At 41.6% G+C, this 22,778-nt stretch overlaps 1 protein-coding gene across 10 annotated transcripts in view; it reads left to right on the forward strand.

Moving 5' to 3' along the window:
- The window catches only part of LOC122738264 (BTG3 associated nuclear protein), a 257,684-nt gene extending 235,111 nt beyond the window's left edge, over positions 1 to 22,573 (forward strand). For all 10 annotated transcript variants that reach the window (XM_043980316.1, XM_043980317.1, XM_043980319.1 and 7 more), the window contains 2 exons: positions 7,977 to 8,120; positions 21,847 to 22,573. In XM_043980316.1, the coding sequence (XP_043836251.1) occupies positions 7,977 to 8,120; positions 21,847 to 21,918 (216 nt within the window). In that variant the 3' untranslated portion in view covers positions 21,919 to 22,573. The remainder of the gene's footprint in view (positions 1 to 7,976; positions 8,121 to 21,846) is intronic.
- Positions 22,574 to 22,778: the final 205 nt, after the last annotated feature.

The following is a 22,778-nucleotide window of genomic DNA, read 5'->3' on the forward strand; positions in this document are numbered from 1 at the left end:
GATATGTAAGTAAGATATGATAGCATGAACCTAGTACCCAGTGCCAGTGGTTAACATTATAAAAAGCAAAGGGAAAGCAATGTTTTTCATGGAGAACTTTTGTAGTGAAGGCCCAGAACTTGTGTTGTTTTTGATTAGTTATGATATCTAGAAAATTCCATTCCCATGTTCAGAAGGAATTGACTGAGGACATGGTGTGAGTAGTATAGAATTTGGAAATGTACGTGCAAGTGGTTTTGGAAGCTCCAAGAGGAAACGTTATTATGGCTTCCTGTCCCTTCTCCTATTCTAGGGGATGGGAGCAAAGTGAGGACTATTTATATTGGAGGAGAAGAAAAGAACAGTAAGTAGTTTGTGTTATTTCTAATACCATGCACTGCTGGCCTCCCTCTGCCCCCTTATGATATGTAGAAGAGGAAAACATTAGGAAATCCAGACTATATTTTAAAGATTGCTTTTGTTACACAGTAGTACTCCATTTAAAAGGATAATATTTTAATGATTCTAATAAAAATTCTAGGAAACATATTTTTGTTGGTTTATACTGTATTTACTTGACTGTGACCATGCTGCATCTTTCCTAGGCACTTTCCATTCCCCACCCCCCCAAGAGTGTAAGCTCCTCGAGGACAGAGATTTTCATTTTTGTATTTGTGTCCCCACAGTTACCACAGTGCTTGGCATGTGGTCTAACAAAATGGATCCCTTGGATCCACTGGAGAAGGAAATGGCAAACCACTCCAGGACCTTTGCCAAAATAAAAAAAACAAACCCAAATAGCTTCACGAGGGGTCAGACAGGACTGAAAAGACTGAAAAGCTACAACAACAAAACATAGCAGGCATTTGATACATGCTTAATTGAGGAAGTCAATAAAGAATTAAATAGTGTTGGGGCAGCTAGGTGGCACAGTGGATAAAGCACTGGCCTTGGATTCAGGAGGACCCAAGTTCAAATCTGGCCTCAAACACTTGACACTAGCTGTGTGACCCTGGGCAAGTCACTTAACCCTCCTTGCCCTGCCCCTTTCCCCCCAAAATTGCCAACAAAAACTAACAAAACAAAACAAACAAACAAAAAAGAATCAAGTAGTATTGAGAAGAGGGCAAGGAAGATAGAATCCATCTTACAGGAACACATTGTTCTGATACTATATGCTCAAAAGTTGAGTTCTTTAAGGTGCTTGTCTTTGCTTCCGTGCAATATTCAGTGATCACTTCAGAGTACTTGCCATATCTTAAATCAGTATTAACAGCATTTTTCTTTTGCTTGGGACAAGTAGACAGAGAGTTAATAGAATTGGTATAGGTTTTACTAATCCACCATGTGATATGGGCTGGTCATATAACCCCACCTCTATTTCCATTTCTCCTTCCAAATCTCTGAATTTCCTTTTCTAATTTAGTGAGATGTTGTGAACATGAATTTGTAAGGATGCCTCAGGCAGTTCTGAGAAAAAATGCTGTCTAACTTTAGAGAGTACCATATCATTATTAATATTATCATTATTTTAGTTTATGGCTTGAGAATGAGGATATTGTCTTTCAGCCCAGTTTTATGGTGCATAACCCCAAACTGTATCAGAAAACCAAACTCAGCATGTGACACTAGGAAAGACCTTCCTTAGATACATAAGATCATCATAAAAGAATCTATCAGCAGTTTTCAAAATCAACATGTCATATGTCTTTTCTGAGACCTGTAATTGAACAAACAGTAAGTATGGTTTGGGTTAGCCTAACCACTCTAAAAGTGATATTTATGTCCAAAGAATAGGAGAATATTCTTGTGATTCTCCTCTCAAATATGTTTGCTGTTTGAATTCATTTATTCCAATGCAAGAAAAGCTCTGGTCTGTACTTCAGACACTAGGCAGCCCTGGAAGAGGATCGGAGGAGGGAACATTTATTAGGCATGGACTGTGCCAGGCACTGTGCTAAACACTTCACAAATATCTCATTTGATGATGTTTAACCTGATTGCATGTGTATAACCTAGATCAGATTGCTTGCCATCTTGGGGAGGCAGTAGGGGAGATGGAAGGAGGGAGAGAAATTTGGAACTCAAAATCTTATTTAAAAAAATGAATGTTGAAAACCAGCTTTACATGTAATTGGCAAAAAAATAATATTTACAAAAACAAATATCTCATTTAAGCAGGTCAGAAAGCAAAAAATTTCTGCTCTTAATCAAATATTTAGTTTGCTATAGACCAAGGATGCCTGGGGTACTCTCCCTCTACAACTTGAGTAGTCTTCAAGAATGGTATCCATCCCTAGGATGGGGCTGGGAAGGGAAGAAAAGAAAAAAAAGAAAAAAATTTACATGATAAATTGATCATATATTTAAAAGGAATAGCAAGTTGTACATAATAGACTTGCAATTTCATGTGCCGTTGTATTTTTATTATTTTGCTATGTTTTGGAAATGCTTGTTTTTATTTCATAAATTTTAAAAAGTAAAAAAATTGTTCTGACCAAAAAATTCATCACCCTGTACTCAATTTGATGGTTCTTAATGCAGCTAAGCTGGTTCTTGAGGCCTTTCCAGTAAGGGGCCATGTGCCAGGGTATTATTCATTCCGTTTTATTAGCTAGCCTTAGGTCTCCACTTCTCCCCTCTCCTCCCATTCTAATCTCCCTGTCGTGATGAAGCATCAAGGGACAGGGTTTAGCAGAGGTATAAAATACTTGTTTTTTTGTTTTTTTGTTTTTGTGGGGCAATGGGGGTTAAGTGACTTGCCCAGGGTCACACAGCTAGTAAGTGTCAAGTGTCTGAGGCCAGATTTGAACTCAGGTACTCCTGAATCCAGGGCCGGTGCTTTATCCACTGCACCACCTAGCTGCCCCCTATACTTGTATTTTTTAAGATTATTGACAGGTAAGAACTCTACAACTGACTTAATGGTCCGGAAATCCTGGAAACAGTCAAAGACAAAAGTAAAAATCACCCCGAGTAAAATTACTACAAAGATGTAAAATCTTAGAATTTTCTGTTTTCCTCAGTATGAATATCACTTTTATTTTCCAATTGGAGCAAGAAACAAATTTAAAGTATTATAAAGCTATCTTAAATGTATTTATTGCTACTTTATAAGTAAAATAATCGGGTACCTTAAAATAATAAAACAAATTTTAATTGCCTGTTCTCTGCATTGTATTCCATTAAGTTCTAGGGAGAAACAAAGATAAATAAGACAGTATCCCTTTCCTTAAGAGTATAGACAGTCGTCTTGTTTGATTCTCTTTTGGAAAATGATTTTTCTTATTCTTTGGTCGGTTGTTGTTTTATAAACTACTCTTGTCACCTCTCATCTTGTTTGTTTTGTGGTCTTTCTTTGTATCCCCAGTGCTTAGCACATAGTAGGTGCCAAATAAATGCTTGTTGACTCGAGTTAGAGACGATGTGTGATACAGTGCTTTATACACAGTAGGTATATAATCAATTTTTTTTTTTTTTTTTGCGGGGCAATGGGGGTTAAGTGACTTGCCCAGGGTCACACAGCTAGTAAGTGTCAAGTGTCTGAGGCCGGATTTGAACTCAGGTACTCCTGAATCCAGGGCCGGTGCTTTATCCACTGCGCCACCTAGCTGCCCCAATAATCAATATTTGTCTAATTGAATTGGAAAGAGGACCAAACTGGGAATCAAGAGGCCTGGGTTCTATTGGTGGGTGCCTTTTTCAGTAATAGAAGCTCCAAGTCTGTCTGGGCCTCTTTTTCCTCTTCTGGAAAAAGATGTGGTTGGACTGTATGTTCCCCCAAATCCCTTCTTGCACTGAAAGGTAGAGGTATTGTTATCCATTGGGAAAAGGGCCTTGTAGGGCTAGTGGAAGTGGTAGAGGATGGGAGCAAGAACATCTCTTTGAGAAAGACTCTAGTTTTCCTGCTTGAGTTTTTGGTTAGTGAAATGGCTTCAAAGTCCGGAGGACCTGGGTTTGAATCCCACCTCTGACATATACATACTAGCTTTGTGACATGGAGTAAGTCAGTTTATGTGTTCTAGAAAACAACTCAAGGACTTAAGTTGGAGATAAAGCACAGGTCTGTATTGTTAGATGGAGTGTCCTTATCAAGAGTTCCCAATGTCAGTGAAATTGCAGATTCAGTCTCTATCCTATCCTTGGATATTTTAGGTAACATGAAAAGTTGGTGGTGGTTGGTGCCAGCAAATTCCACTTACACCAAGGATTTTATGTAGTCCTGTGGAGTCTGTTAGAAACAGGACTTGGTCCATAGATGATCAATATAGACTATTGATCGAGGACTCTCTGAATAAATGCTATCTGTAGTTAAGCCATATTCAACTTCCTAACTTGGGGAATCTGGATGAATGATGATAACAAGTATTTCACTGTTTTGAGTCTTTACGCAGAAGTATCTGAGGTCCTCTACTGATGGAGAGATGAGAATGGGAGAATATGTCAGGATGTTAGACAAGCCACTAATGAAATACCCAGATCCAGGACAGAATATACTGTGACTTTTCTGAATTCTAGTGAACATCATGTTAATTTTCCTTTTGTGATGACTCACCCACTCCCTCACTCGGGCATTTAAAAGACCAACAATTATTTGTTTTTTTAATGTGGCACTCATTTGAGTACCTGACAGGGTTTGTCTTCTTGTTCATTTTAAGTACAATGTGTGTCCATTTTCTTTTTAATGGCAGTGTATGAATATATACCTAGAAATGGGTTCCTCCAGATACTATCTGGTAGCTGATTCTTTCATTTGGCTTAAGGAAATGAGGTTGAAAGGCCGTCCTGTGTTATATGGCATCTTTGGTCTTCCCTAGGGGCTATATTCAATTCTGGGTTAGACCAAAAATGGTATAATCCCAGCTGGCTTTTTATCCTTTCTCCCTGTCCAAATGTCCTGGGCTTTCACATTGGTTCCAATGACTTCACCTTAGATTATGAACGTAAACCCATTGTGATTTAAGTCATTTTAGCAACTGGAGAGAGATTTATGCCTGTGTTAGTTTTCACTGAATTTCATCTTCCTTGTGGATACATTTTCAAATACGTTTTTAATGGTAAACTCATCCAGGGCAGGGAAAGGCATCTTTGCCTCTTCCCAGAGGTGCTGTGGATACTTAACTATTGCTGACTGACCAGATGACCTCCTTCAGTTAGTGCAATCAGGCCAGTGACCGCTCAGGATGAGACGCATCATTTCCAGGCCAGTTACAGTGGGCTCACACACCTGAGAAACTGAAAACAGTTTTCCCCTCTCTTTCTGGTGGCAGCTTTCTCAGGAATTATACAAGCCAGGGGTAGGATGTATAAATGTGAACTTGTGTACTGAGTCAGATTGTGTGAGCATGAGCCAATGGGAATTGGGATTCCTGTTTTGAAGGATGTGGGTGGAGCATATGGACCATAATTTGGGTATAAGCCATTTTTTTTTAAAATCCTTTTTCCAGGCAAGCTTTAGTGAAATTAGCTGTGAGTTGAATCCTTCTGAATGGGAAAAAAACAAACCAACCCCCCCCCCAAAAAAAAAATCAGCCCCCAAAACATACCAAACTCTTAAGGGAAAAAATTGGATACAATTCAAATTTGGATGTGATTTTGTGTGTCATTTAAAGATAAAATGCACTGATGGCAGCCCTTCCAACTCTATCTTACTCCTTCTACTTCCTTTTCTCTCTCACTACCTCTATCTCATTTAAAAGTTTTATTTTGGTTTTTTTTTTTTTTAATTTTTTTTTTTTTGTGTGAGGCAGTTGGGGTTAAGTGACTTGCCCACGGTCACACAGCTAGTGAGTGTTAAGTGTCTGAGACCAGATTTGAACTCAGGTACTCCTGACTCCAGGGCCAGTGCTTTATCCACTGCGCCACCTAGCTGCCCCTATCTCATTTAAATTTGAACTCCTCCCCTTGGCTATCCCTAACTCTAATAAGTGAGGCTTCCTTCAAACTTCCTTCCTCCCTTCCTCCCTCCTTTCCTTCTTTCCTTTCTCCCCTTTTTCCATTTCCTTCCCTCCCTCCCTTCCATCCAACTCTCCCCAGCTCTTCCTTCACCTACTTTTCTCAGGCACACCCAGCCTCAAGTGGGTTTGTGGTCTGTTTTGCATCCTCTCCCTTTGACCTGTATTTCTGCACCTGTGCACATCCCCGGCCATCTCAGAACTCCACTTTGTGTTCCTGTCATTGTATTTTGCCGGTGCCTGGGGTCCTCCCTACATCATTGCATGCTCCTAGAAAGATTCTCCAACAGAACCATTCCTTTGCACTAGATTTTAGCAGGGAGTTTTTTAGGGAGAGTTTTTGAGAACTGGCTGTAGAGCAAGGGCAAAGGAAAAGCCTTGGCGTTTCAGGCACTTCCAGCTCCTGCTTTTGGAGCAGGAGTAATTTTCCACATATATTGTTTTATATTATAACAGATGGAATCTGTGCTGGGCAGACATTTGCCTATTTTTCCATCAAGTTCTCTAAGCAATGAAATTTATACTGATCCAAAGGAGGACTTTTACTTAAACAAGGACAGCAGCACAAACTATGTGTCTTCAAGGTTACATTTCTGTAATGGCCGATCACTCACTAAGCCGCATTTCTTCAAGCTGGTAATATATTTCCCTCCAGATTTCTGATCTGTCTTTTATTCTAGCTGTCCCCCTCCCCCTCCCCCTTGCTTTCATTAAAGCCCTTTCCAAAGGGCTCAGGGCCACAGAGTGCCTCCTCTGTCATTGATCTTTAGCCTCCCAATTCCTATAGTTCTCCCTGTTACTGTTTTACCTTTCTGCGTCTTACCTTCCGAAATAGACTGTGGTCTCCTTGAAATGAAACCCATTTCCTCTTAACTCCTTTTTTCCCCCTTCTTATTTCCCCTCTAAAGAGTGTAGTAGGCCATAAGCACCAAAATGCTGTAGGTTTCCTTACTGGAGAGCCATGAATAGCCCTGGTGGCCACTTCTTAATGAGGTCTCAACAGTCACCTAAACTTATTCCCCAACCCCTTTCCCATAGACTTAAAATATGACCTTGCCACTTGTAAACAGTTTCAAAAAAGAATAATATATACAAGTTCTTTTCTTAATGTTATGAATTCACCACATGTCCGTTTCATGCATCATTGACAGTGTACTTTGGAGGTTTTCAAGCACTAAACCCAGCTTGGCCCTTTTGTATCACAATGCACATAGCTGCACAGCACTACATCATTCGGACTGTGAGCTTTCCACAGGCATTCTTTGACTTACTGCTTGACTTTTTTGGAAGTCCTGGCCTTGTGTTTTTTCCATAAAGCTTTAAATGTAGTTTGTCCTTTCCCTGTACAATATGTGGATTTAATACCTCTGACAGTAATGGGAGTTTGTGTGCGTGTCTGTTACAGAAGGCTGGTCGTATGGCAGAACAGTTTGGGGTGGGGGGGTGTATGTGTTTGTTATATTTTAAAAAAATATATACCAATCAAATATCATTTAAAAATAATTTAAGAAATGCAATTAAACCCAGAAGTATTTAGCATCCTCCCATGAGATCGCCTGATTCTGTTGCTTAGAAGAGCAGTTTTTGGAATGCAGGGCTCTGTTGTGTAACGGGACAATAAGAAGAATAAATGGTTCCAGGTGTGCTGAACATTAACTCTTTCAGTGACGATTCAGATGAGTTCAGATTGAATTCAGGAAAACTAAAATAAGAAACAGCTAATGGCAGATGAAGACATGAGGGCCATGGTTGGCATCACCATGGAGGAGAGAATAATCGAAAGAACTGGACCATTTCTTTGTTAGGTTTTGTGCAACCCCTAATGATTGAAGGGTATTCAGTGCTGTGGAGCTACCACTGTGTGAAATATGACTGTACTCTAAGGGTTTATTTGGGATTAAAGTGAAGTCTTTTTGCTTAAGTAGGAAATGTTTTGAGATCATTAATAGTCTTCCTTTTCACATCTCACTTCTACTTACAAGTGGCGCTTGGCCTTAGTTGTGGTGGTTATTTACAATTTGTTCTCTGGGGCTGTCTTTGCAGGTGTTACAAGGTGCGCAGTTGATAGCACTCGCCTCTGCGGATCCAGCCACCGCGGGAGTCGATGGGTCACCTCTCCAGGGAAGTGATATCCAGGTCCAATATGTGCAACTGGCACCGGTGACTGACCACTCAGCTACGAATCAAGTATGTCCTCAGCCCCATTGGAAGTGGGTACAACATAAAGGAGTGTGTGTGTGTGAATGAGAGAGAGAGAGAGAGAGAGAGAGAGAGAGAGAGAGAGAGAGAGAGAGAGAGAGAGAGAGAGAGAGAGATGGTCAATTGGGTGGGTTCCTGTAGACTTCATAATGAAGTCCACAAGTCCTCTGTTTTTAGCCAAATTCTTATTTTTTATTTGCAAAAAGCAAATCACATTGAGTCCATCACATATAGGCTTTTGTCTTCATTTGAGTCCTTAACCTTGTCAAGCTGCAGTCTGCTTAATCACATGCTACAGTCATCCTTCCTCTCTCTTGTGCCTCTGTCTTCTTCTCTTGCCTAGTCCTCCCCAGTCCAGTCCTGTCCACCCAATATTCTCTCTCCTCGTCTTCATTTCAGATCTTCTGTCCTTGGGCCTCAGACTCTCTCCCTTTGGTCTACCTCTGATTTTACTCCCATTTTCCAACTTAAGCTAAATCCTTAGTCATTGACTTCCATGTTGTTCTCACCATAACTGAGGCCACTTCATCTACCGGCCCAGGGGAGGACTCCTCTACTGGGATTCTCCTCTCTACTTGGCGACTCTTTATCCTACCAGTCCCCACTACTATCTCAGGTGGAGCACAGTCACTTGTTGCCCTCCTGACCCAAATAAATAGAATCTTAGCCTTGGAGATGCGTTGAGAACTCATCTAAACCAATGCATGGGCTCTACCCATCTCCAACAAGGACTCAAGCCACTTCAGCTTGAATACCTTTAGTGATGGTTAACCCACCATCTCGTGAGCAGATCCATTTCATTTGGGGGAGACTCTTAATTATTGTTGAGTTTTTCCTTAGAATGACCAGGAATCTCTCTGCTTTTAATTTCAATCACTGGCTCTAGTTCTGTCCACTTCTCCTTTGTGTGACAGCACTTATGGTATTTGAGGACAGTAATTATTGCCCCCTCCACCAGGTATCTCTTTTTCAGGCTAACCCCTCCCAGTTCTTTCTCCTGATATTCATTACAACATGGTTTTTAGTTTCCTCATCAGAATCGTCCCATACAACCTTCTCTGCAAGTGTTCTGGGTGGTTTAAAATGTGTTCCCCAGGGGGTGGCTCGGTGGCGCAGTGGATAAAGCACCGGCCCTGGATTCAGGAGTACCTGAGTTCAAATCCAGCCTCAGACACTTGACACTTACTAGCTGTGTGACCCTGGGCAAGTCACTTAACCCCCATTGCCCTGCAAAAATAAACAAACAAACAAATAATTAAAAATAAATAATAATAAATAAATAAATAAATAAAATAAAATAAAATAAAATAAAATAAAATGTGTTCCCCAGAAGGGAATGTGATATTCCAGGATGGTCTCACCAGTACAGAGTCTAGCACAGTGTGGAAGAAATCTGTGTTGACTTGACTGGAGTGGGAAATCACCTCCCCCTTTCAGGACACTTTGCTTCTGTTAAAATAGCTAAAGACCAATTTGGCTTTTTTGTTGTCTGTCGTGCCACTGTGGGTGGTTGAGCTTGTGATTAGCTACAAGGCCGATTCATTTTCTCATGAGCTACGTGTGACCCCACTTCCTCCATCCTGTGTCGGAGGAGCGGGTGGTGTTTGTAAACGTGAGTGCAGGACTTGATGCTGATGACCATTGATTTAATCCAGTTAGTCGACTGGAACAAAGGGGGGATGTCACCTGATGAGCCAGCCATCTCTTCACTTTCCTGTGATCTGCAAATTTCATAAGTGGTTGATCTCTAGCTCTAGTCCAAGTCTGATAAAAATGTTGAACAGAACAGGGTCAATGATAGTTCCTTTTTTGGACTGAATGTCCTGTAGATGTATGCAACTCACCATGTCCAAAATGGATCTAAGGGCAGCTCGGTGGCACAGTGGATGGAGCACCGGCCCTGGAGTCAGGAGGACCTGAGTTCAAAGCTGCCTCAGACACTTAACACTTACTAGCTGTGTGACCCTGGGCAAGTCACTTAACCCCCAATTGCCTCACTAAAAAAACAACAGCAAAAAAACCAAAATGGATCTAATTCTCTCTCTGCATCTTCCGCAGCCCTTTCAGTTCCTCTTCCTGTCCTCTCTCCTTGGCTGTCACTCTCAAGCGTACCACCATGATCCCAGCACATCATGTCATTTTGACCGTCACAACATCTCTGCTCTTTGTGCTCTTTTTTTGGGTCACCAAGCCTCCACCCTGGCATGGGCCCACATCACCGCTCCCCTAGACTCCAGCAGGAATTGGTCGTGTCCCTCCTTGCTCTGGTTCACTCTCGTTCAGCTTCCAAAGGGATTTTCCGCACCGTTCTACTCAGTAAACTCCAGGAGCTGCCTGTCACTTCCAGGATCAGACACAAGGCCATTTTGGCCAATTCCCACCTTGCCTTGGTTTCTTATACTCTGTGCACTCCACACCCCACCCACACCAGCCCAGTCAGCCAACCAATAAGCGTGTGTTAAGCACCTGCTATTTGCCAGGCACTGTGCTAAGTGCTGGGAAACAAAGATGACCCAAGCTTCCCTGCCCTGCAGGAGCTCCCAGTCTGAGGAGGAAGTGTCCTTGTTGCTGCTCTCACACCCGCCCCGCCCTGTCACCAAGGCCTCGGCACTAGCTGTCTCCCATGACTGGAATGCTCTCCCTTCACCCACCTCGGGCCCTGGCTTTCTGCAGGACCTAAACCCAAGGTGGCCTTTGCTAGTCTCCCCAGCGGCCGGTGCCTTCCCCTTTGAGATTACCCTCCATCTCCTTCCTGGATGGTTTATCTCCTTGTCATATTCCTTCTTTTCCATTGAGGGCGGGGGCCTAGCTTTATCTAGCCTTGTGTCCCGGTGCTTAGTACAGCGCCTGTCAGAGAAGAAGTACCTAGTAAATGCTTATTGACTCACCCAGACCTCCCCTCCAGGTGGACATTGATGTCCTACCTGGATCTGATCGGCCATCGGTCCACATTTCTCCATCTCCCCTGCAGACGTATGTCTCTATAGCCTTAGCCTAATATGCTAATCCAATAACCCTGTGAACAAAAGCAAATGAGGTTAATCTGGCGTGATTTAGTGAACTCGTGCTAACTCCTAGTGATCCCTGCGTCCCTAAGTGCTTACAAATTATCCATTTAATAATTCATTCTAGAATTTTTCTGAGGATCAGTTATGCTCCAGCCTCCACCTTCAGCCCAGTGCTTCAGCTCCTGTCATTGGTCCTTGGGTTTCTGGTTGGTGAAACTTCACCCTGTCTAGCCTGAGTCAGACCCCCCCCTGCTGCTGTTAGCCGGCCATCTCCGTGCCCTGCTCCTGCGCTTCAGCCTACGCCTACAGCCTGGCCCTCCTCCACCTTCTGCCGTGGGGCCTGGGCTGCTACTGGGTGAGACCTCACCAGGTCTATTCCGATTCAGACCCCCTCGCTGCTGTTCATCGACCATCTCCCCACCATGGTCCTGCGCTTCAGCCTTCAGCTCCAACCCAGCACGCCAGCTTCCACCCTGGATGCCTGGGCGTCACCGTTTCTAGCCCAGCTCAGACCCCTCTGCTTTTCTTTCTGTTCATCTTCGTGCTGTGGTCATATAAGTGCTGCCCTCCCCATCCCCTTCCCCTTCTCCCCTCTCCCTCTGGTAATAAAATAATCCAGCCAACCCCTCCGTGCCTGGGGAGCACACGCCAGTCCGGTGACTTCCCTGGCCATTGCTCTCTTCACACGTGTTGTCCTCTGGTTAAAGTGGGAGCTCCTTGAGGGCAGGGGCCATTGCCATTTGTTTGTGCTCCATTGCTTAGTGCGGCACCTGTCACATAGTAGGTGCTTAATAAATATATTCTGGTTCATTCACTTGTTATCTCGGTCTGGCCAGTTGTGAGTCTGCTCCACCCTGTGCTCTTCACCGTACGCCTGCACTTCTCCACATTACCCACAGGGGGTGGGGCGGGAGAAGCCTGGTTAGGTACCTTTACTGCATTCCAGATGTACATCTCGATAGCGTTTGTCTGATGTAGTCATCTGGAAAACTCGCAAATAAGAAAGAAATGAGATTACTTTGGTATGACTCCTAGTAATCACTGCTTCCCTGAGTGCTCACAAATTATCCATTTAATCCTAGAGCCATCGGTCTAGAGTTGGAAGGGACCTCGAAGGTTATTTATCACTCGAATCCCCGCTTGCCTGTTCTGTCCCAGGATTTTTCTGAGGATCAATGGCGAGCTCCCTTGGCAGTCTTTAACTTCTGACTCACTTCTGACATTTTTAGAAAATTGAAACATTTTGCCCAACTCCATGACCCTCGGCACCTCTGGGTCATTGGTCCAGCCTGTTTGCACATAGGCATTTTGAACATTGATCAGTTCTTTCCTGTGATTCATAATACACCATCACATAACAGAATTCTAGTTTGGAAGAGACTATGGTCAACAATTTTTTTTTTTGAGTTTAAATTTGTTTGTGAAAGTGTCCCACCCATATTCCCACCAAAATTTTGTAATTTCTGTTCCCACACTTTTTACCCCAACTAGACACCCACTTACCTGCTTCCAATTGCAGCCCTTGGACCATCCAGACCTTAATTTCAGCTCCTTTTTAATTTGAAAACACACAAAGGGCTGTGCATGGTGGTACATACCTGTAAATCCCAGCTGTGGGTGGGTGGTTGGGAAGGGAAGCTGAGGCCAGCAGATCACCTGAGTGCAAGAGTTTTGAGCTGCATCAGGGCTAGAGCCCGTTGGGAGTCCACGTTTGATCCTGCACCAATATGGTGAGCCCCTGGAAGACGAGGGCCCAACTGGCCTGGGTTCTGACCTAGGAGCTGGTTGGAGTTTAAGTGACATTCAGCACTGGGACTGGGCCTGAGTGGCTACTGCACACCGAGCCTGGACGAGATAGGAAGACCAGTTCTTCTCTCCTCCTGCCCCCCCCGCCCCCCCCCCCCCCAATAAAAGGCCTATAAGGAGCTTCCTGGCTAAAATAAAAAGCTTCCCTAGACTCCTCAAATTGTCCTTGGTTCTGGGTCCTCAGCTCTGTTCTTCTTGCTTGCTTATCCTTCCCTGCTGACCTGTTTGCTCACCCTCTTTACTGTCTACTTTGTTTTCCACTTGTGACACTTGAATTCTCTTTGTATTTCTCTTCCTTCTGGTGTGTCATTGCTAATCCTGACCCTAGTCCTTGTGTATGATGTGTCTTCTATTTACCCACCTGCTTCCTACCTTTTACTGTTTCATGTCGATCTTCGATTCACACTTGCTTTTGGTCCACCAGATCCTTTGCTTACTTTAGTCTAATGCCCACCCTCCACCCCCCAAACTAACTTAAGCATGTTGCTCACTCCTGTGGTGCCTGTCATACACTAAGTGCTTCATTCCTTTTGCTTCCTTCCCTTCTTTCCTCCCTTTCTCCACCACTCCATGCTTCCTCACCTTCCTTCACTGCTGGCTACAAATCCTAGCTCCTAGCTCCTAGCCTTGATGGCCATACCACATACCTTCATGTGTGATGGAGTCATAGAATTTTTGGAGCTGAAGTGGACCATAAAAATCTTCTAGTCTAACCCTTTCATTTCAAAGAAACTGAGGCCCAGAGATAAGGGTCACAAAAGGAGCAAGTAGCAGTACCCAGGGCCTCTGATGACAAACCCAGAACTGTGTCCAGGATTGCATGTTTCCTTGATCTGGCTAATTCAGATACATGTCTGTGTCTCCTTTTCATTTCTCTGGGTTTGCCTTTCAACCTCCCACCATTTCTATGTTCCTGGGCACGTGAGCCACTAGAGCATAGCTCAAGGTTTTCATCTTCATACATGTGAAGTGACCCATCCAGGGTGACCGAGGTGGTAAAGAGCAAAATTCCATCTTTTCATTGTTGAGGGCTTAAAATAACATTTCTTTACATTTATTCTAGGTCAGTTTAACAATATATTCATTCATAATTTTTGCAGTGTTTTAAAGTTTAAGAATTTGATTTGTAAATGCTCCATCAAATTCATGAATATTTTATAGAGTATTAGATAATAATTAAGTACACACGCTTGTTTGGTAACTTCTTGTGTATTCAGCAAAACATAGGCCTGGTCTTAATGAAGCATTTATTTCAGCACCATCTCTTCTTTTGCCTTGGAACTCTGAAAAAAAAATCCCCAAATGAGTGGTGAATTTGAGAGAACCTTCAGATATCAATGGGATGGGGATTTTTTGGTTTGCTTTTTTTTTTTTTTTAATCTCTTTACTTTATCTCCTGTGCCACAGAGTGGGTAGTTTATTAACTCCATTTCTAAGCACATGCATCTGTTTCCCACATGATTGGCAACAATAGCTAAAGACACTTGTGACACTTTGCATTGTGTTAAGTTTTAATAGTGTGGTTAACCACAAAGATTTATACCACACTCAAGATAAACTGGAAAGGAATGTGAACCATGACGGAGGAATAAACTAAATGGTGAAAAAAGAGAAGAACCCATCATGAAGCTAAAAACAATTTCCTTATAAATCATTTTTTGATAACAAAGTTAAGATAAGGAATCTATATATGAAAAGACATATAGTTCTTATAAAATATTGCCCCTTCCCTCCAAGGAGGAGAGGCAGGTTGATGTAAGAGAAAGTCCACTAGGCCGAGAGGAAGGCAATTCTGTGTTCATACTCTTTGTGCAACACCGAGCACGTTGCCTTGTTTCTCTAGGCCATTTTTCTGATGCTATAAATTAAAGGGCCTGAACCAGCCAATCTTTAAGGACCCTTCCGATTCTTCCATTATGTAATCTAGGATCTAAGTCTTGAGTTCATTTATTTTTTTAAAAATACATTTTGTATTGATATTTTTAATTTTTTCATTATCAGAATTCCTCCTCTTCCCCTCCCAGAGAGCCATTCTATATAACAAATAATATTTTTTGTTTTGTTTTGTTTTGGGGTTGGTTTTTTTTTTTTTTTTTGGTGAGGCAATTGGGGTTAAGTGACTTGCCCAGGGTCACAAAGCTAGTAAGTGTTAAGTGTCTGAGGCCGGATTTGAACTCAGGTCCTCCTGAATCCAGGGCCAGTGCTCTATCCACTGCACCACCTAGCTGCCCCTCAAATAATATTTTTTAAAAGAAATAGAGGAATATTCTTTAAAAATCACCAATATCAATCAATATTTCAAAGAAGTCTAAAAATCTACACGGTATTCTGTACTCATACACTTCCTACCTCTGCCAAAGAGGGTGTGGTATCCTCTTTGGGGCCATGCTTGTTCTTTTTAACTTTGCAACATTTTTTGATTTTTTTTTCTTTCCATTTACATTGCTGTTGACTGTGTGTGTATTTCTTGGCTATGCTTTCTTCAGTTTGTATCAGGTCTTTCCTTTTCCTCTGAAATGATCATTTCTTATAGCACAGTTAGATTCCATTCCATACATGTACCACAAATTTGCTTAGCCATTCCATAAATGATGGGCATCTACTTTGTTTCCAATTCTTTGCTACTACAAAAAGGGCTGCTCTACATATTTTGACATAGATAGGACATTTTTTCTTATCATTGACTTCCTTGGGGGCATATATACCTACTAGTGGAATTTTTAGTCCCTTTATTTGTATAATTCCAAATTCCTTTCCAAAACAGTTGATTCACAGTTCCACCAATAATGTACCTAGTGTATCTTCCCATAGAATTCCCATCTTTTGACTTCGCCAATTTTCCGAGTATGTTCAGACCCTTTTTTTTTTCCTTTCTAAATCTTGCATTAGATCCAGGCAGCAAAAGTCATATTCTTTTCAATTAGGGAGATGGGTTAGAGAAACTCAGAAGTCCCTCTCTGCTCTTAAATCTTATGTTACTGTCAATTTAATTACTGTTATTAGGGTTTAATTTTAAATTCATGTGTCTGGGCACAGAGTTCTGAATAAGAAGTGTTCATTCATTGTCATAGCGGGAAGGAACCTTAGAGATATTCTAGGCTAATTCTTTCATTTACAGATGGAAGAAACTGAGCAAAGAAAAGAAATGATTTGCCCAGTCATGTAGATAAGTGTCAGTAGTGAGATTTGAACCCAGATCCCCTGACTCCAGAACCAGTTGCATTGTCACATTATCATGCTGCTTCCCTTTTCTGGTGCTCAGTTATTATTTGAAGAGAATAAACATTTCTTAGCCTCTTTACTAATATTAGTCATAATTACTACTAATAATGATTTGATCACAAATAATTAGTAAACAACTAGTAATTAATTAGCAATTAGCAATATTTGATAATATTCAGAATGTAGAAGAGCTATCTTATAAATATTTAAAAAATTGTTTTCTTTTCAGTCATTTTATAGTCATGTCTGACTTGTGACCCCATTTGGAGTTTTCTTGGCAGAGATACTGGAGAGGTTTGCCATTTCCTTCTCCAGTTCATTTGACAGATGAGGAAACTGAAGCAAATGGGGTTAAGTAACTTGCCCAGGGTCATACAGCTAGTGTTGGAGGCCAGATTGAACTCAGGAAGATGAATTTTCCATATTCCAAGCCCAGGGCTCTATCCACTATACCACCTAGCTGCCCTTTGCTTGCCTTTAGATACCTGCAAATCCCTTTTGCCTTAATTCACCTATTTAGAGTATAGAGTGATCTTATTAGAGGAAATAGGGCTTATATGAAGCGTCTATTGAGAACATTTTTCTCAGTCAACCAATCAACAAATATTTAGTATGTATCTATTATAGCATATGAGGTGCATCAGGGGAAAGGGGAGGAACAGAAAGGGAATAAACATTTATTAAGCATCTGCTATGTGCCAGGCATTGTACTAAGCACTTTGTTTTTCAGAACAACTCTATGATGTAGGTGATATTATTAACCCCATTTTACACTTGAAGAAACAGGCAAACAGATACAAGAGTACTTGTGGTGGGGCAGAAAAGAAGCAGGAAGAGATTATACAATTATATATTATACAATTTCCTTTGGAGATGAGACATTCATAGCTAAAATCGATGCTGCTGATGATAATGACAGCTAGCGTTTACATGGTGCTTTAAGATTTATAAAGCACTTTACAGATAGTACCTCATTTAATCCTCACAACAACCTTGAGTGGTAGGTCCTACTAAAGGTAAGCTACTGGGGCATCTAGGTGGCACAGTGGATAAAGCACTGGGCCCTGGATTCAGGAGGACCTGAGTTCAAATCTAGACAGCTGTGTGACCTTGGGTAAGTCACTTCATCCTCATTGCCCCACCCAAAAAAACAAAAAACAAAACCGTACATACTCTTTGACCTAGCAATGATGCTATTAGGTCTATACCCCAGAGAGATCAAAGAAAGAGGAAAAAGACCTATATGTATAAAGGTAAGCTATTTAAGTGTCTGGGACTGGATTTGAACTCAAGTCTTCCTGATTCCAGACCCTGCATTATGTCTATGGTGCCTTCTAGCTGCCTTGAGGCATTATGCACTAAAGTACTTATGTTATTTAAGATAAACTGGGAGAAGCTGTGCCTGGTATGATTTACTTGGCTTTTTCCAGTTAGGTTTACATAGTCTCAGTCAATTCAGTGCAACTCATCTGGTGGACAGGAACCTGAAGTTTGCAATTTCAGTAGGAAATAAATTCTTTTTTTCTTTTCTTTCTTCTCTCTCTCTCTCTCTCTCTCTCTCTCTCTCTCTCTCTCTCTCCTCTCTTTCTTTTCTATATGATCTTTGTACCCAGGGATAAATGTGCTCACATGACTACTTTACATTCCAGCAGTTACTTATTTTGATAGTTTGTACTTTTGATAGTGTAGCTACATCCAAAATCTGCATGGTGACTTGGTTATTTTGTTTACAAAAATGAAATGAAACTGATACTTGTGAAGTCATTGGGAGGCCAGCCATCTTTAATTCCATTGGTCCATCTAAGATACTGGTGGCATATTTTTCTCACACTCAAGGAGGAGCACAGACAACCTCAAAAACAGATGTTGAAATTGTTTTACTTGACTTCTTTAAATGTTTATTATTCCAAATTTTCTTTTGAGGATTTTTTTTACATGTCAGAAGAAGCCTATGTCATTTTGAAATTTTTAACTTATTTTAGTTATAAATGTGCAATACTGATGCTGTGGGTGCCTAAAAGTCCCTAGTTATCTTCTAAGGGTTATCATGCTTTTTACACTTAACTCAGCCTCTGCTCTCATCTCACCCACTGAGCATGGGAAATATTCTCTCCCAGAAAGCCTGTTGATCTGTATTTGAATGCTCATAGCTCCTTGAAAAGGGTTTTGACATTAGAGGGCTCAGTTCACATCTTCACTGTTCCTTATATTACATGGATGAGTAACCACAGACAAGTCACTTCATCTCTCTGAGCCTTGGGTGTCCTTATTTCTGAAAACAAGCTCTGGGGTTTCCTTCTAGTTCTAAAGCCTAGGAAGATGCTAGGGGGCACATTGCATAGAGTGCTGAACCTGGAGTGGGGAAGACCTGAGTTCTAATCCTGGCTCAGACACTTCCAAGCTGTGTGATCCCTGGACAAGTCACATCAATTTCCTTATCTGTAAAGTGGGGATAATAAATAGTACCTACTTCCTTGTAAGGCTAAACTGAGATAACATTTGTTAAGTGCTATGTAAATGTCAGCTATTATGATGATGATAACTTTTAACAATAGCAATGGTAACATTACTACTATCTGTGGTTTTGGTTGTGACAGTATATCCTTGGCTCCAGCCTCTTTCTGACTTGTCTAGGTCACTTAGTGTCTGGGTCCTTAGCAGGAGTTCCTGCCCTCCCCTTCTCTGCAACATCTCGTCTTCCCTGTGGCAGTGCTGCCCTCTGCTTACCATCACTCTTTTAAGGAGCAATTCTTCCTTTTTGTTTTGTTTTGTTTTTTGGGTTTTTTGTTTTTTTTGAGGGGCAATGGGGGTTAAGTGGCTTGCCCAGGGTCACACAGCTAGTAAGTGTCAAGTGTCTGAGGCCGGATTTGAACTCAGGTACTCCTGAATCCAGGGCTGGTGCTTTATCCACTGCGCCACCTAGCCGCCCCGATACCTTGGAATGTTAAGAGTGATATAAGAAAATGTTCAGTCCTGGTATGTCTATATTTTCTTCCTTTCTACCTGTAGACAAGTTCCTTCCATCTTGTCCCAGTGGACTGGGGCAGGAGTGGGGGGGGGGGGGGAGGGAAAGAGAGAAAGAGAGAGGGGGAAGGAGGGGTCAACTTTTTTTTTCTTTTCTAAAGAGACTGTTTTTCTCCTACCCGTTCCTTTTTGTTATTTTCTTTCTTTCTTAATCTGTCTTCTCAAAGCCTGCAGACTTTGTCTCTTTTCACCTCATGGTTTAGTTGCCAGTTTGAGTAGCAATCATAGTATTGTTTTAGGCCTTTACCTTGTCCTTAGTCTGATACAAAGGATGTGAGGATGGGAGAATAACTTCACTAGGTTAGTCTTATGGTCTGGCTGGGTTTTTAGCCCTGATGGGGAGGGAGCATCATGGAACACCTTCACTCACTGATAACACTCCAGAAGCATTTTAGTTTTCCCATGTAACTCCTTCTAGGTCCTTCACCTAAAGCCTTTTTGTAAGCCATTTGTCTTTGCTCTCCTAGGGGATAATGAAGACCACTCCCTCTGTGATACAGCCTATCTTTTATTTGTCTCACGTACTTTTTAACCTTCTAGGAAAGCCTTTTAGCTCTAGAATCCCTAGGCTATATTCACCTTATGCTGCAAGCTCTTTGGGATAGGCTCTGGTCATTAGCCTTCTGTCCATATCTCTCTAGACTGAAAAGTCCAGCAGCTCCTTCCCCTTCCCTTTCCCTTACCCAAATATATTAGAGTTCTCTTCTGGTGTGGCCACCAGAAGAGGGCATGGCCTCTCTTGCCCTGGTTCTGTTCAAGAATAGAATATTGCTTATAATCTCCTTCCTAATGTTACCAGATAATTGTGGGTAGTCTGGGCAGCTGGTGGGGCTGCCATCGTTAGGAAATAATCTTAGCACGACTGTTCAGATTCTTTGCCTTTTCCTTTTCACTCTCTGTAGACCTTCTCCTGAGAGGTTTATTAGGTGGTCCCAGTGATTCTCTAATTGGCCTCTTCCATGTGCCTCTTTTTGTTGGGGGGTGTGTGTGAGGCAATTGGGGTTAAGTGACTTTCTCAGGGTCACACAGCTAGTAAGTGTCAAGTGTCTGAGGTTGGATTTGAACTCAGGTCCTCCTGAATCCAGGGCCGGTACTTTATCCACTGCGCTACCCAGCTGCCCCCATGTTCCTCTTAAAATAAAGAGACTGATTACTGGTGAGGTTTTTGGATTTGGACTAAAAGTACTTAAAGATTGGATACTACCTTTGATACTTACTACCTGTAACCATGAACAGTTTACTCCCTCCCTCCTTTCCTCTTCCCTCCGTTTCTCTCTCTCTGTCTCTCTCTCTCTGTCTCTCTCCCCTCCCCCCCCCATCTATACATTGAAGGAGCTGGACTGAGTCCCTACTACCTGTGAATCTATAATCCTTTGTCTTTCAAATGAGTTAATCTATGTAAAAGTACTTCAAAAACCTTAAAGTGCTATCTAAATGTTAGCTATTACTCTTATTTTTCTTTTCCTTTTCTCTCTCTCTCTCTCTCTCTCTCTCTCTCTCTCTCTCTCTCTCTCTCTCTCTCTCTCTCTCTTTTTTGGCGGGGCAGTGAGGGTTAAGTGACTTGTCCAGGGTCACACAGCTAATAATTGTCAAGTGTCTCAGGCCGGATTTGAACTCAGGTCCTCCTAAATCCAGGGCTAGTGCTTTATCCACTGTGCCATCTAGTTGTCCCCTACTCTTATTTTTTATTCAAGAAAACCTGTCTCATTTCTTCAGAGTCACTATGTGTATTTTATGGTACTCTCTTTGTCTTTGGAATCCCTTGCCAAGGTATTTTACAGGTTAATTTTTTTTATAATAATGCCATATTTGTATTATTAAAGATATAATACATAGATTTAAAAGCCTAAATGTATTTGTCAGGTGAATAAGAATATTGGGTGGGGAGGGATGTAAGAACTATTTTTAACAGAAGAATCCATAAAATGGATTATGCCATCCAGGTGAAACAGGTTTGAGGGAAAGAAAAAGCATTTATTTAGTTCCTACTGTGTGCCAGGCACTGTGGTAGATGTTTTACAAATATTATCTCATTTGATCTTTACAACAACACTTGAGAGGTAGATGTTATTATTATACTCATTTTGTGATTGAAGAAACTGAGGCAGGCAGAGGGTAAGTGACTTACCCAGGGTCACACAGCTAATATGTATCTGAGGTAGGTTTGAACTGGGTTCTTCCTGACTCCAGGATCCATACACAATCTATAGTACCACCTAGCTGCACAGTAGAGTGGAAAGACTAGAAGATTAGCTTCAAGTCCTGCTGATTCTCATGTATGACTGTAATCAAGTTACCTCAGTTGTCCAATCCTCTTTTCTCCCATCTGAAGAATGGGATTAATGTTACCACTTATGTCAAAATGAGAATCAAGTTAAATATCAAAATGAGGTAATGTATGTAAAGCCTTCTATCAATGCAGTGATGTTATTTTTGCATGGGAAAATATGGCAAAAAGCGAGGGAACTGGACAAGATGCTGGCTGGGAGACCATGTCAAACAATAGTGGTTGTACTAGCCTCCATCCACAAGCCCTCTGAGCTCTTACCATTCTTGTGACAACTTCCTGTTTGGGGACAAGGGGGCCTGGAGGTGGTTTCAGTTACTTTTGTTACTATATCCTGATAGATGTCTTTTTCCAAAATGTCTTCCAGAGTACGGATGCCCTTCAGTCCACTATCCAGCCAGAAATGCAGATTGAGCATGGTGCCATCCAGATCCAGTGAGGCAGCAATGGAGAGCCAGGTGCTGCAGATCCCGTTGCCCTGGCTGTACTGATTGGTCGTGGCTTCCATCCAGAGACCTGAGGGGGAGATGATCGTCAGCCTTACTGGTTGGCATTCCCCTATACGTGACCATTGTTCTGAAGCCACATTGTCCTCATGGTTTAATGCATGGGAGGTCAATATATATATATACACACTCACATATATATATATATATTCTGTTAGAGTGCACTTAGAGACAGTGAAATCCTCCTCCAAGGACAATTCTCCTGCGAAATCAAAAGTTCAAAAATAAATTAACATCCCCTACCAGCAGCACTTCCCATTTCTTCTGAGTCATATACTGTTGGGAGACTAGAGAAAGATGGATGCAAGCACGGAGCAGATACTTTACTACATATAGAAAAATCAAGAACTAAAATATTTTTCATTGTTTAAATGGCTTTTTTTAATTTGTTATGGTGTTTATAACAAAAAGAAAAAAAAAATTGGAAAAAAAAAAGTGTAAGTATCCGAGGCCTTTGGCTAAGTGTTTTCTGTTCAGTGTAATGAAATAGGTATTTGAAAAAAAGACTACTAACATTTTTGATGGAATTGTTGCTTGAACTACTTTTCTAGGAGAAAATGCTATTGAACTGTAATTATGCATTTCTAATGAAATAAATGTGTATTTATGAGCACAGTAGCTTTAATGCTATTGAACATTAGGGGAGCTGGATTTCAGCAAAATTTGACATCACTCCTGGCTTGAAGTATGCTTATAGTCAGTCCCAACTGTTGCTTAGAAAATTATATTCTGGTGCCTCTTGGTACTCACAATACGGGTTAGCTTCATCTTAAAGGCATTGGCACAACTGTTT

Source organism: Dromiciops gliroides, chromosome 2 (assembly GCF_019393635.1).
Source record: "Dromiciops gliroides isolate mDroGli1 chromosome 2, mDroGli1.pri, whole genome shotgun sequence".
In the NCBI taxonomy this organism is placed as follows: domain Eukaryota; kingdom Metazoa; phylum Chordata; class Mammalia; order Microbiotheria; family Microbiotheriidae; genus Dromiciops; species Dromiciops gliroides.